The sequence below is a fragment of the Rhinoraja longicauda genome, chromosome 9 (assembly GCF_053455715.1).
Source record: "Rhinoraja longicauda isolate Sanriku21f chromosome 9, sRhiLon1.1, whole genome shotgun sequence".
NCBI classification, from domain to species: domain Eukaryota; kingdom Metazoa; phylum Chordata; class Chondrichthyes; order Rajiformes; family Arhynchobatidae; genus Rhinoraja; species Rhinoraja longicauda.
The window spans coordinates 43,360,191-43,376,456 of record NC_135961.1 but is presented as its reverse complement, the minus strand read 5'-3'; the positions used below and the strand labels follow the sequence as shown (position 1 = coordinate 43,376,456).

The window sequence follows — 16,266 nt, the reverse complement described above, 5'->3', positions numbered from 1 at the left end:
CCTTTCTTTCCCCTCCCCCCCCGAAACCTGGCTGGCCTCTCACCAGTCCCCGTCCCCCCCCTCCACTTGTACTGTTTACAATGGATACAAACGTTTCTCTCCCTGATCTTATCAATTCACAACTCTTTATCCTCTTGGGCTCGCACCTGCCTTTTCATTCCTGGACTTTATCAAACAATATGTCAATGAAATAACCCTCTTGCCTTTGTTCATGTATATCACTGGCCATTCTCTGTCCTGCTCCATTTTGATCCGAGCTTTCTTTCCTGCCCCCCCACCCACACAATCAATCTGAAGAAGGGTTCCGACCTGAAATGTTGCATATCCATGTTCTCCAGGGATGCTGCCTGACTTGCTGAGTTACTCTAGCATTTTGTGCCTATCTTTGGTACAAACCAGTGTCTGCAGTTCCTTGTTATTACCTTACACCTGATGGGATACGGGGTGAAGGGAAATAGTAGAGAGAGGGATATACTCCTATAGGAGATTTTCAGAAAATCCCAGAGGATTTTGTGAGCAAAGGATGAGCAGGCTGGAGAATTTGGAAGAATGAGAGATGATTTTATCAAAATGCACAAGAGGTTTAATAGTCTGGATGGCGAGAGAATGTCTTACCCTTTGGGGGAATCTGGAACTTGGAGTGTGGTCTCAGATTATGGAGTACTGGTTGAAGACAGAGATGGGGAGGAATTTCTTCCCGAAGAGATATGAAGGTTTGGAATTCTCTACCCCATTGGCCGTGAAGGTGTAATCATTAAACATATTCAAGGCTGTGATAAACAGATCTAATGTTTAAATGGTAGGTAGTTGAGGTAATCAAGCAGGAAAATCAAGGTAAATCCATCAATAGCCAACCACACGCGAGTAAATTAGATCTAGTGTAGGTAGGTACATTGAGCGGCAAGGATATGATGGCTGAAGTTCCTTTCTACCTGCTGAATGATTCTGACTCTACAATCAGATTGTGCATGACCTTGTTGGATGGTGGAACAGACTCAAAAGGCTGTCTTGCACATCTGCTCAAACTTGTTATATTCTTACAGGTGGATGGCCTCCATTTTGCTGCAATAAAGATGTCTATGAGCTCTTTGCTGGAGGTGAAAGTGGAGTGAACAGGGGAGAGGGTTTATGAAGAAAGTTTGCAGTGGAGAAATTAAACTGGAGTGGTCCCATTTTTCACTTCCGGCAAGATCGTGGGACAGGACGTCATGATGTACTATGCAGTCTTTAAAACAGTATTGACTACAGGCTTTTTATAAATACCTATTTAAATGGCATTAAATAATCCTGGCACTGTTTCTAAAGATAGGAATATTTTGGTACCCTGGGCATCACTCCATATTCAAAGAATTCATCTGCAAATTCCTGTGAGGTCATGTTCAATTAAATCTGATAGGAGCCTGGAAGAGATACTGATGCATCGTCTGAAATGCAGCCAAGCTACCAATGGAATTTATTTGGGACTCCTACACAGTATTCATAAAATCATAGAAATTGTTCTGGTGCTGAAGCAGCCATTCAGCCCATCAGGATTGTACTCTTTATAGTACTATCCTATCAGCTTCATTCCCTATGTCATTCCTGTGTCATGGCTGGTATCCTGCAAATTTTTCCTCATGCTTTCCCTCATCATTTTGAATCTGATCTCAGGTCCATGAACCAACCCTCTGTAATGGGAACAACTACTTAGACTGTAAGTAATCTCATTGAGCTACATAAGTCTCTGAGTGAGGTTAAGAGGATAGATGCCTCTTCATTAGTCTGACGAATCTAGAGCTGCAGGGCACATCAGCCATTTAAAACTGAGATGAGAATTTCTTTGCTCAGAGGCTGCGAGCAATTGGAATTCCTTATCTCAAGGGCTGAGATACTCAGACTCTAAATGCCCTAAACTAAGAGCTATAGAGAGGGGATCAGGGTTTGAGGTTGGAAAGCCATGATATTTAACAGCAGATCAGGCTGGAAGAACTGTGGACTTCTGTTATTTCTTATGTTCTGCAAGCACTGGGTCTGAGGGTGAGTGGGACCTTTAAACGTAACAACTTTTAGAGTACAAATGTGATATGTGTGTAATTACTTCGTGTTTTTTGTGGGAGATTGTTGAGTGAGGTGCACCTTGGCACCTGCTGCCCTTCCTTTGAGCATGTCCCAGTTCTGGTGCACACTTTCAATATAAGGTGCCTTCGCACTAATGCTGGAGCACAAATGATTGAACGATTTTTCTTTTAACCAGTGCAGATGCTTGATGTCAGCAATCTCTAACTCACATTGACCCCAGCAATAGACAATTTAAAGAACTAATCACAATGTTTACCTGACAGTGGTCAGGGAAAGGAAGGCTTGCATTTAAATCAATATTTAAAAGTCATCCCAAAGTATTTCTGAAGTGTAATTTCTTGAAAAGAAAATTCAGCAGCCAGTTGGTGTAGAGCAAACTCCCACAAACAGCAATTGTTGATGACTTGTTCATCCATTTGTATGAGGCTGGTTGAAGCATTAGTATTGCCATGCTGCCAACCTCATAACCTGATTCCCAGTTAATTCCCCAGCTCTTCAAATATCTTCAAGGATATTTTACATTCACTCAGGAGGGCAAATGATTTCAGTTTAATATCTCATCTTACAAAACTCTGATAGCATAGCTCTCCTTCAGTACCGAAGTCTAGATTTTCGTAGAGTCTTACAGCATACATAGAAAAACAGTCCCTTCAACCAAAACGTATGCCATTATGCCATACAAGTCCTATATCCTGTTTTAGGCCCATGGCCTTTGATGCTTTGGGAGTTCAAGTGCTTATCTAGATGCTTCTTCAATGTTGTAAGAGTATCTGCCTCCATCACTGTACCTGCACTCTGCAAGACAAAAGTTCACTCTCAGATCCCTTCTATTTATTCTATCTCTCATCTAACATATACTCTTTTGGCTTAGACTCACCCAGCATGGGAAATAAATTCTTATTATCACATTCTCGGGAAAGCAACCTGAATCCTCAAGCTTCTGACTCAGGGGTATGAGTACTCTTCATTCAACCATGGCTAACGCCTAAGTATAATTTTTGATGAAGGTCCCGAAGGAGTGTGGTATAGGGAGTGGGTTAAAATATGCTTTCCTGGGGTATTTTAACTTATTTGAGGATCATTTTAAAAGAATGATCATGGCAGCTGAATGTTGTAATCACAAAGGCATTGAGCCACAGTCTATTTCTTTGAGATCAAGATTTGTTTATATGGCAGCACACTTAAACTATTTACATGCTGAATCTGTAAATTGTTGGCAAAGACTAAATATTTCAGACCGTCTATGTCAATGTAGTGCTGTAAAATAGGCAGATCGTGCCCAATAGGTTCACAATATGAACACACATATAGATTCAAACAGAAAAATATGCTTTAAGATGCACTACAGTTTATGAAACTGTTTGAAGAAAATGATTTTTTTTAAATTACTGTTTTATATTGAGGTATTACAGGGACATCAGAAACTTACCACAGGCTGTAGCCATGTTGGACTGGTGCCAGATTAAAATTGCTAATTGTATACTTTAATTTTGAAAAGATTTGTTTCTTTAAACTGCTACAAAATTGCTCTGTCAAGGAGCAGTTTAAATGATGGATGGCTACTGGCCGCCAACTTCATTACTCATTCCAATCAGCTGCAAACTCAGGCAAAGTTTGTTTTTATTTCCACCAAACTTCGACCGTTTGAAGGATTAAACGTTTATTATATTAGAGGAGCAAAGGGTATGGGTCTTTAACATCATAATACAGGATGATGAATAATATTTCAAATGTTCTCTTACATTTTAAATGAATATCAGATGATTTCTTCAAAACATTTGCTGATCCATTTTTATCAAGGCTATTAGGATGCAGGAACATTCTAGAAATTAATTTTCTACCAAGTTTAATTGTCTTATTATATGCTGTTTCATATCCCGCATAATAATCAAATTGCAATTTAGTTCTCTTAAGCCGGCATTTGTCTGGATGTTGAGCTGCTGCTTAAGGTGGCACACCGTGCCAGAGACCCAGGATCAATCCTGACATCTGGTGCTGTCTGTGTGCAGTGTCTACATTCTTCCTGTGACCATATGGGTTTCCTCCAGATGCTGCTGTTACCTCCCGTATCCCAAAGAAATGCGAGCAGACAGGTTAAATGACCATTGTAAATTGCTCTTAATGTGGAGGGGAGTGGTACAATCTGGGAGAGGGGAGTGGTACAATCTGGGAGAGGGGAGTTGATGAGAATGTTGAATGGTCTAGACATTTTTTCACTGGAGCAAAGGAGGCTGAAGGGCGACACAATAGAGGCAAATGAAGTTAAACGAGACATAGTTAGGGTAGATAGTCAGAATTTATTCCCTATGGTAGGGCTATCAAAAACAGGACAGAAGAGAGGAATGAGTTTTAAAAGAGATTTGAGGGAAAGCTTTTTTTAAAATAGAGAATGGTTGATACCTGCTAAAGAAAGTGGCGTGATTGGATGTTCCTGCATTGCAATAGCCTTGACAATTGCAACGTTTAAGAGACATGCAGGAGGTGGGCTCATTTCTGCATTGTATAACTCTATGAACTAATTCTCACCCAATCTTATTATGTAGAACTAATGATGTTAAAAATGTCTGATTACAATCTCTTTGAACAGAACAAAATTGAAGAAACTGCTGTATTCTGCGTTCAACATACATAATACCCAATGTACCAGGCATGAATTCCTGCTTGAAGCATGAAAAGATCATGAGTCAGAAACCTTGTTCCTGCCCTTGCTGGAATACTAGGATCTGGTTGGGCACAGGCAATTGGTTATTACTTTTGAATATGCCTGTGTCTCTACGGATATATTTTAAGTGGGAATCTTAGCACTGGAAAATATAATAATGCCAAAAATTATCACCTATGATTCACTTTCAGATATAAAACACACTGTCCACCTATGGCATTTGAACTGGTAAAATATATTATTTGGCTTTGAATCCTGACAAAGCTTGTTGTGCTGCAGAAGGGTGCATATGGTTGTGTGAGTGGCATGTCGGTGTGGGAATTTAACATAATCCTAAAAAAAGGACATAAAACGCTGGAATAACTCAACAGGTCAGGCAGCATCCATGGAGAACATGGATAGGTATTGTTTCAACCGAAGATAGACATAAAAAGCTGGAGTAGCAGGACAGGCAGCATCTCTGGAGAGAAGGAATCAGGTCGAGACCCTTCTTCAGATCGGGACCCTTCTTCAGACAGCCCTCTTCAGTTAATTCACACATTCCACATAAGGTGGCTTTCACTGCTGCTAATTCATTTTGATTTTGGTGCAACTGTATAAATATTCCTCGCACTTCAGTGCAATGTTATTGTCAAAACCTGCATGATTTAAGGATGAAAGTTTGCAGCACAATTACACAGTGAAGGTTGCGGTACTTCTGCACTAATGATACAGACATAAAATTCAAATCCCAGTACAACTGGTGGAGAATTTAAATTGATAGTCCCAGAATTTAAAAAAATACAGAGTAAGTGTTTATGAACCAAATTATTACAAAACCCAAACTGATGAGACACCTAATGAGACCTGAAATAATTAGCGGGGTACATCTTGCTGAAAAAACTCAGTGGGTGATCTGTGGAGAAGAGGATGGCTGACATTTTGCAGTTTATCTTTTGCTCTTACATTCACTGGTGTTCAGAAGACTGAGTGGGAATTTTATGGACACAAGGAGGATGTTCCTGATAACGGGGAGTCCAGAATCAGGAGTCACAACCTCAAGATACAGGGCATGCCATTTAGAACCAAGATAAGCATTAAATGTCTTCATCCAGGGGTACTGAATCTCTGAAACTCTCCACACAGAAGGCCAAGTTAGTCAAATCATCAAATGTTTTCCAGAAGATATACAACAGGCATGAAGGGATGTGGGGAGAAGGCAGCAGCAGATGCTGAAGTGAAGCAGGCAGAAGGACTCAATGGCCTTCTCCTGCTATTTTCCATAAGAATGGGAACACTCAATTGGTGAAAAGATTATTAACTGCAAACAGTGGATTTATGGATAGATATTCACTTACTTATTGCATAGTGTCAAACAGGCACTTTGGCCGACCATGCTGACCGTGAAATCCTAATTTCAACATAGGAGAAGGCATTTTAACTCATTAGATCCATGCACGGTCCCAGTAAACAGACCTATTAGTCCTGTTCCCCCACTTCTTATTTCCCCTGTAGCCCTGCTGCTCAACTCTCTTTCTGTTTTTCTTTGTTTGCCACCTACCCACACTGAATGGTAACTGACAGTGGTGCGTGAACCTCACCAGCAGGTTTTTGGGATGTGGACGGAGTCCCCGGCACACAACAGAAACATACAAACTTACAGTGAGTGCATGCAAACTACCGAGTTGAGAATCAAACCCAGGTCCCCAGAGCTGTGAGGTGACAAGTGTAAATAGAAGGAACTGCAGATGCTGGTTTATAAAAAAGTATTGTGAGGTAACAGTACTAGTTACTAGACCATCTTGTTGCTCCTGAGAAGACTGGATTGGGAATTGATTTTCATTTACAACATTATATTGAGGCATGGGTTATTTGCAGAATACTGGATTGGTGAATGGATTATTAATTTGGAACAGTGGATTGGGAATGAGAGATAACTCAGAACACTGAGTGACTGAATGATTATTATCTGACAACATTGGCTTGGGATATGGGTTAAGAACTGAGAATACTGGATTGAAAATGTGTCTTTAGGTCAGAACAATAAATTGGCAAAGAATCATTAGCTAAGAATGTTAGATTGGGAAGTGACCTATTAAATAGGAATTTTGAGTTGGTGAATTAATTATTCATTGACAATATTGGATTGGAATCTAATTTATTAACCAAAGGCATTGCATTTATGAATGACAATAACTAAGCAGTTGGGAAGGAAATAACTATAAACCTATTTTATAGACAATAGACAATAGGTGCAGGAGTAGGCCATTCGGCCCTTCGAGCTAGCACCACCATTCAATGTGATCATGGCTGATCATTCTCAATCAGTACCCCGTTCCTGCCTTCTCCCCATACCCCCTGACTCCGCTATCCTTAAGAGCTCTATCTAGCTCTCTCTTGGATGCATTTAGAGAATTGGCCTCCACTGCCTTCTGAGGCAGAGAATTCCACAGATTTACAACTCTCTCACTGAAAAGGTTTTTCCTCACCTCCGTTCTAAATGGCCTACCCCTTATTCTTAAACTGTGGCCCCTGGTTCTGGACTCCCCCAACATTGGGAACATGTTTCCTGCCTCTAACGTGTCCAACCCCTTAATAATCTTATATGTTTCGATAAGATCCCCTCTCATCCTTCTAAATTCCAGTGTATACAAGCCTAGTCGCTCCCGTCTTTCAACATATGACAGTCCCGCCATTCTGGGAATTAACCTAGTAAACCTACGCTGCACGCCCTCAATAGCAAGAATATCCTTCCTCAAATTTGGAGACCAAAACTGCACACAGTACTCCAGGTGCAGTCTCACAAGGGCCCTGTACAACTGCAGAAGGACCTCTTTGTTCCCATACTCAACTCCTCTTGTTATGAAGGCCAACATTCCTTTGGCCTTCTTCACTGCCTGCTGTACCTGCATGCTTCCTTTCAGTGACTGATGCACTAGGACACCCAGATCTCGTTGTACGTCCCCTTTTCCTAATTTGACACCATTCAGATAATAAGCTGCCTTCCTATTCTTACCACCAAAGTGGATAACCTCGCACTTATCCACATGAAACTGCATCTGCCATGCATCTGCCCACTCACACAACCTGTCCAAGTCACCCTGCAATCTCATAGCATCTTCCTCACAGTTCACACTACCATCCAACTTTGTATCATCTGCAAATTTGCTAATGGTAGTTTTAATCCCTTCATCCAAGTCATTAATGTATATTGTAAATAGCTGCGGTCTCAGCACCGAGCCTTGCGGTACCCCACTAGTTGTGGAATGGGTAAATACTGGGCTCTGAATTTATAAATGGGGTGATTAACCAAGACTTCTCTTGTACTATTTCACAGGTTCCTCTGACTGGGTTGGGGATGACTATGTGGAAAACACAGGGGTGAGCCTGGTCATTGAGCACAAACGGAGCAGATGGCTTAAGGACACGGCATCAGTTCACGAGGAACTACAAGCAGTGTTTGAGAGAGACTGGAATTCCAAATATGCCCGAAGCTTAGAAATAAATACCTTTTTAGAGTGCTTGAACCTTAAGAAAGGGACTTGAAGTAGTGACAATAGAGTAGCAGGTGTACAGGAAATAGACTGTGGGGGGGGGAAGGAACAGGAGCACAGGATTTTTTTGACTTAAGAAATGGGTTCAGTCGAAGCATTTTATCAAATCTCCGTTAATTACATGAAGCAACTAAGGACAATGATAATCCAACAGGCTTGGAATTTTGGTGATTCCACACTATCACATTTCCTGGATGTAATTCCTATTAATATTCCAACATGCTTTTAAGTGACGTTTTTAGGTGCAACACAGTATTGAATAAATATTCTAGTGTTCACAGTAAGTTTAAAGGGTGCCAGGAACTTTAGATTTTTTAGATTTAGAGATACTGTGCAGAAACAGGCCCTTCGGCCCACTGGGTCCGCGCCGCCCAGCGATCCCCGCACACTAACACTATCCTACACCCACGAGGGACAATTTTTACATTTGCCCAGCCAATTGACCTACATACTTGTACGTCTTTGGAGTGTGGGAGGAAACCGAAGATCTCGGAGAAAACCCACGCAGGTCACGGGGAGAACGTACAAACTCCGTACAGACGGCGCCCGTAGTCAGGATCGGACCTGAGTCTCCGGCGCTGCATTCGCTGTAAGGCAGCAACTCTACCACTGCGCCACCGTGCCGCAAACTGTTGCCCCATGAGCTTCAGACCTCAGGAAACATCACCTGTGAGCCTGATGCCAGATTATCGGGATTTCTGAATAGTTGGATAGTGGATTATTGGAGCTTTACTGTAATTATATAAAAGTAGATTTTCCATGGTCGTACAATAGTCCCAATAACCTCTCCATGTAACCAGAGAGCAGTGACTTAGCTGCATGGGTTAAAAATTGTATAAATTTAGAGAATTGAAACTTTGTTGAACAATTGACATAAGGCATTGCGATTTTTATAACTGAGCACTTGTTTTCATCAGATTTAAATTGGGTAATTAACATTGCACAGCACTATTACAACCTAAAGGAGCTAATTTAATGCTCTCTGGACTTAATTTATTTGTGAATTGCCTCTGTGTAGACAAATGACTCCATCTACTTTTTTTCTCTCTGTTTTCTCTACTGACATATCTGATTGTGATGTAACATGTGCAGCTAATACTCCTGCACTGGGCTGGCTACTAAGTAGAATAATGCCCCAATTACTAGGTGTCATGCAGGTTAAAACTTACAGTTACAACCCAAGCTAAACATCACTCCAGTAAAATACCTCTAAATAGTATAGCAGCCCAACACAACAGCAACCCATTTCATAAAGCATTCAAGCTTGACCCTTCTATTAAGCACAAGATATGAAGATTGTTCTGCATCTAGACCCACTCCTCACAACAGAAGGGCCAGCTCCCAGCATTTTGTCTAAGATCTAAATCCTCCACCTGCCCCAGACCAACCCTGCCCCAAACTCTCCCCACCCCAACACTACACTATCACCAATCCCTGCTTCCTCTTCTCCCCAGTACTTCAATAAGGGCAAATTAGGACTGTGAGTAGACAGTGTTCTTGCAACAGCCAGAGCACAATTGAAACAACACCCAACAATGCAGCTTTGTTGAAATTAGGATCCAATTAAATTGTGTAAGGTCTCCTCCCCTGTCACAAGTAGGTGAATTCTGAGTTCATGATCATGATCAACTGATGTTATATAAGTTGGCCGCAAGTTTCATATGAATATTTTGGGGGAGTTGCCAGTAACTTTGATGTTTCCAGGTCACCCAGTTTGACCACAAACACAGGAAGTCACCATGCATGGATAGCCAGTGATTGGGGAGGCTCATGGAATGCTACCCATTGCGGAATAGGGGATGGATTATAAAAGTAACAATTCTTTATACCACTGTACTGGGCATTCATGAGATCACACCTGGAGTGCGCAGTCAGTTTTGGTCTTATTTTAGGAAGATGTGCTTGTTTGGTGACAGTGCAGAGAAGATTTGCCAGTTTGATTCCTGGGATGAAGGAGAGGATTTATGAAGAAAGGTGATCTTATTGAAAGATATAAGCTTCTGAGGGAACTTGACAAGGTGATGCTGAGAGGGTTTAGTTTTGTTTATTATTGTCTTTGGGACTCAACTCAAAAAGGCTCCAGAGGTTAAGTCAATGAGTATAGTCAAGGCTGAGAGATGTTCGGTAGAATCAGGCTGGAAATTAGAGCTGAAGCCAAGTTCAGATCAAACCTAACCTTGTTGAATGACAGAGGAGGCTTAAGGACCCGAATGACCAGCTCCTGCTCCTAATTCCAATGAAGACACAAGAGACTTCAGATGCTGTGCCTGCCTTTCCCCCATATCCCTTGAATCCACTAGCCCCCAGAGCTCTATCTAACTCTCTTTTAAATTCATCCAGTGAATTGGACTCCACTGCCTTCCGTGGCAGAGAATTCCACAAATTCACAACTCTCTGGGTGAAAAAAATATTTCTCACCTCAGTTTTAAATGGCCTCCCCAATCAAAATATTTTTTAGCCAGATGCATCAACTTTCAGTTTGAATAGTAAATCACAACAAAATTGCTAATGTTAATAACCAACACCAAATTCTGCATGCCTGCCCATGTATTTACTAAACATTTGCTTTTTTCACTTTGGTAATCCCATCACATTGATCGCCAGTATATTCCATTAAATGTGCATAAACAAGTATTAATTGGCCAGTAGTCCATACATAAAAAGGCACATTGTTAAAAGCAAAATGCATGGCCGATGTTGCAAATTATATTGCCAATATAGAGTTATATTACTGTAAACAAAAATAAAAAATGACATTTTTAAGTATGTTTTCAGGGTTGTTTTGTTAAAAGCCAAAAGATTCAATTCCTAAGCATCTAAATATGTAAAAAATCATCTTTTGAATATTCCATACTCTCTGGCTCGAGTTCCTGTTTTTAATATTTTAGAAACAGCTATTAGGCTGCCATCAAGGCGGGGAAAGTTGAATCATTGAATTGTTATGATGCAGACCTCTCAAGTTTGGGCTGGCTCCTGTTGGACTTTTTCTGTCCCATTCTCTGCAGCCCTGCATATTATTCTCTTTCAGATTTCCACCCAATTCCATTTTGAAAGCACAAAATTACTTATGCTTAGTGAATTCCAAATCATAACTACAGAGGAGATGGAAAATAAAATCTTTTGTGCAAAAATTTCAACATGTACATCGTGGTCCACACACCATCTGCTTACAATAACAGGTTCTTGTATATCTCTGTTCTAAACTAGTCCTGAAAATGAGAGTGGTGCTGGCCAATTTCCAAGAGGGGTCCTAAACCCACTATGGATGCACAATATCTTGTTCAAGGTATTAATACCAACATTGGGCAGTTGCCAAGAATCCCTGAGAAATCATCCAATATGTCCTGCGTATTTCAGGCAGCCTTGGGATGTGTGCCATTGGTACCTTCTGTTATTTTTGTTGTCCTGGAGAATAGACACCATATTGACCAATTCCTACCCTGAAAGAGATACCAACAACCTCTCACCCCCTTCTCCCTCCTCCAGCCAACTCCCACAGTACCCATAAATTGGAGATTAATCTCCTAAACACTTCCGTGAACATCCCAAGTGGAAAATCATGAGGCCACTAAATATCTTTTATTCATCTTCCATTGATTGAATTATTTGCGTTATATAGTCGTGGCTGTGAATTGCCCTTCATTTTTAAAAAAATGTTTCCAATTAATTCAGTGGAACCAGAGTGCAATGCACAGCCACCAAATTGTAGAGACAAAATGTTTAGGAAAGAACTGCAGATGCTGGTTTAAATCGAAGGTAAACACAAAATGCTGGAGTAACAGGCAGCATCTGTGCAGAGAAGGATACATCGCATACAGCATATAATCCCCCAACATTTTCGCCACCTCCAACGGGATCCCACTACTGGTCACATCTTCCCAACTTCACCCCTTTCTGCTTTCCACAGAGACCGTTCCCCATGCAACTCCCTGGTCAACTCGTCCCTTCCCACCCAAACCACCCCCTTCCAAAGTACTTTCCCCTGCAACAGCAGGAGATGCAACACCTGTCCTATTACCTCCCCCCTCGACTCCATCCAAGGACCCCGACAGTCTTTCCAGGTGAGGCAGAGGTTCACTTGCACCTCCTCCAACTATATCTACTGTATCCGCTGTTCTAGGTGTCAACACCTGTATATCGGCGAGACCAAGCGCAGGCTCAGCGATCATTTCACTGAACACCGCCGCTCAGTCCGCCTTTACCTACCTGATCCCCAGTTGCTCAGCACTTTAACTCCCCCTCCCATTCCCAATCTGACCTTTCTGTCCTGGGCCTCCTCCATTGTCAGAGTGAGGCCCAGTGCAAAGAGAGATTAGAACATTTAGCCAGAGGTCCTGGGATTTAGAAGATGGTTTTTGAAATGAGCACTACACAAGTAAGTGATAGCATCATATATAACATGGGGTGGGAGCTGCTTTACATCCTCGTCGTCCACCCTGGGTCGTTCTACAGAACTGGCAAAATTTGAAACAAGCGTCAACTACGGTACTCTGAAGCACCAATTGCCACTTTTAATTGTTGTGGTTGACATACGAAATAAAGAAAGATATATAACATCAGCTAAGGTTGCTAGAAAAGAGATTGGATATTGTTCATTGATCATGCAGTGAAAGCAACTCATCATGTGAAGCAATTATCGGTGAGAGAATAGAAACACGAGAGATTACAATTGCTGGAATACTGAGCAAAAAGCAAACGGCTGGAGGAACTCAACGGGTCAGGAAGCAAGTGTTGAGGGAAATGGACAGAGACGTTTCAGGTCGGGACCCTTTTAAAGACCATTTGGTGAGAGAAACTTGCTTTTTAAATTCATTCTGCAAATCACATTATGTCCTTTGGTGTTGAGGTCAGTATTGGAGTGTGAAATCCAGAGAGAGAGAGAGAATAGGTTTTCACAAAATGGTTGACAATATGTGTCCAGAGATAAACCTTGTGGAAAGGCTCAAGCTACATCAGATCCATTGCAGAGAAGGAAACTAATGGAAGACATGGCATGTATCTTGAAAAGTATAATCGAAATAGAAACAAGTAAGTAACTTGGACAGTGAACGTAAAATGACACTGTACAAATTTCAGAGGTTTTTGATCAATTGACCAGATGAATATTGCACAGGACAAACCCTCAGAGTCATCAGGTGGCTTGGAATTAAGTGGCAATTTTTTAAAGGATGTTTTGATGAAGAATTTGCTGTTATGGAGATATCAATTGTATTGGGGTTTTTTTTATGAGGTTAGGAAAAAGAAGTGACCTTTCCTAAAAGCAGGTTGAACAGGAGGAAATGGAATTGGCCTATTAGTAAGGCTTTATCCTCTTAATTTTTTTAACTAGACCCATGGATACTCTTCTGGATACGTATTCTTAGTCACTATTCATTCTAATGACATCTCGAAATCAATGATGTTGAGGAATATGCAGTTTATAGCTAAGCTTGTTTTCACTGGTGTAGGTGCTTGTTTTCTGATCAGTTATTCTAGCATTTATTTTAAAAAGGTAATGCCAAGCTCCTTTCAACCAAGAGCTTGTTCCAATGCATCTCAATTTTAAATGACAATTTTAAATCAATTTTAAATCTTGTAATTCTGTCCCCTCATTTGAAAGTCTCCAATGAAAGGCAAGAACTGGATATCTACCCTGCCATGCCCCCTCAGGATCTTATATGTTTCAATAAGATCACAACTCATTCTTCTGAACTCCAAAGAATATAGATCTAATTGCTTCAGCAGCTCATGATAGAAGATCCCTCACATCCCGAGAAGGCATGTGAGTTTCAAAGGGGGATTTCAGAATTTGGGAGCAACCAAGAACCCTGTTGTAAAGGTACTTTGATCCTCTCATTCCCATCTTCTCTTAACCACTAGATATATGTTTGCAGAAAGCCTTCGACAAGGTCCCACATAGGAGATTAGTGGGCAAAATTAGGGCACATGGTATTGGGGGTAGGGTACTGACATGGATAGAAAATTGGTTGACAGACAGAAAGCAAAGAGTGGGGATAAATGGGTCCCTTTCGGAATGGGAGGCAGTGACCAGTGGGGTACCGCAAGGTTCGGTGCTGGGACCCCAGCTATTTACGATATACATTAATGACTTAGACGAAGGGATTAAAAGTACTATTAGCAAATTTGCAGATGATACTAAGCTGGGGGGTAGTGTGAATTGTGAGGAAGATGCAATAAGGCTGCAGGGTGACTTGGACAGGTTGTGTGAGTGGGCGGATACATGGCAGATGCAGTTTAATGTAGATAAGTGTGAGGTTATTCACTTTGGAAGTAAGAATAGAAAGGCAGATTATTATCTGAATGGTGTCAAGTTAGGAGGAGGGGGAGTTCAACGAGATCTGGGTGTCCTAGTGCATCAGTCAATGAAAGGAAGCATGCAGGTACAGCAGGCAGTGAAGAAAGCCAATGGAATGTTGGCCTTCATAACAAGAGGAGTTGCGTATAGGAGCAAAGAGGTCCTTTTACAGTTGTACCGGGCCCTGGTGAGACCGCACCTGGAGTACTGTGTACAGTTTTGGTCTCCAAATTTGAGGAAGGATATTCTTGCTATGGAGGGCGTGCAGCGTAGGTTCACTAGGTTAATTCCCGGAATGGCGGGACTGTCGTATGTTGAAAGGCTGGAGCGATTGGGCTTGTATACACTGGAATTTAGAAGGATGAGGGGGGATCTTATTGAAACATATAAGATAATTAGGGGATTGGACACATTAGAGGCAGGAAACATGTTCCCAATGTTGGGGGAGTCCAGAACAAGGGGCCACAGGGGTAGAATAAGGGGTAGGCCATTTAGAACGGAGATGAGGAAGAACTTTTTCAGTCAGAGAGTGATGAAGGTGTGGAATTCTCTGCCTCAGAAGGCAGTGGAGGCCAGTTCGTTGGATGCTTTCAAGAGAGAGCTGGATAGAGCTCTTAAGGATAGCGGAGTGAGGGGGTATGGGGAGAAGGCAGGAACGGGGTACTGATTGAGAGTGATCAGCCATGATCGCATTGAATGGCGGTGCTGGCTCAAAGGGCTGAATGGCCTACTCCTGCACCTATTGTCTATTGTCTATAATATTGGAGGAAGCCAATTTTACTTTATTATATAGTAGATACTGTTATAAGCATAAAGGAAAAGTAAGACATGTAAGTTTGCTTGAAAGAAGGGAGGTTGAGGCCAGCATAGATCAGCCATAATCGTCCTGAATGGTGAGGTAGGCACGAGGGGCTTGTTTGCCATCTCCCTCTACTGTGTCCTTCTGGAGTGAGCACCACCCTGGTGGTGGTGGTGGAACTGGGGAGGGCTTTCTCCAGCAGTGTTCTTCGAGCAAAATGCTTGCAGCACGGTCTTGTCACAAAGAGCACCCTGTTTCTTCTAAACTTATGAAAAACCTTTCAATCTTTGGCCATTACACTCCAGAACTAAGGTTACCCGAACCTCAGTAGTCATGCTTGCCATTTGCATGTGCTCAGACGCAGAGGTCCAAGCTATTGTTAGCTTGTTAACAGAAGCACTCGAGAGGAACTATGTTATAATGAATATCTCAAGACAAAGGCCTTCTACCAACTGCCCCCACTGCCCTCCAACATTAAAAGTCATGGCAAAGCCTTGGCAATGTGAACAACTTCCCCTGACTTGGGAACAACTTCTTGGTGAATGTGAACATTGATGATCACACATTTAAAGGACATGTGGATCCCATTGGTTAATTAGCCCCTGTGAATTGCCCCTCGTGTAAGGGATGATGGGTGGGATAGAATCTGGAGGAGATGACGGAAATATGGGGGGAATTAAACAGAGGATTAGCGTAAATGGCTACAGGTAGTTCTGCTATAACAAGATAGTTATGTTATAGATTTAAACAGGTTTTTCTGATCACAATCGCACTGTAACTAATGTGGCCCACATAATGCAAACAGTGTTCCCTAATCACATCAATCACATCATAACCAATTTGTGTTGTGGAAACACACGTTGTAGCAGAATTACTTGTACTCGATGGTCAGCATGGACTCAGTGGATTAACGGGCTTG

General features: G+C 41.7%; 1 protein-coding gene across 1 annotated transcript in view; it reads left to right on the top strand.

Annotated features, from left to right (window-relative positions):
* Positions 1 to 11,003, top strand: part of LOC144596679 (inactive phospholipase D5-like) — an 82,350-nt gene extending 71,347 nt beyond the window's left edge. Inside the window, exon 10 of the mRNA XM_078405333.1 lies at positions 8,037 to 11,003. Coding sequence (XP_078261459.1) covers positions 8,037 to 8,245 — 209 coding nt within the window. The 3' untranslated portion in view covers positions 8,246 to 11,003. The remainder of the gene's footprint in view (positions 1 to 8,036) is intronic.
* The last annotated feature ends 5,263 nt before the right edge of the window (positions 11,004 to 16,266 follow it).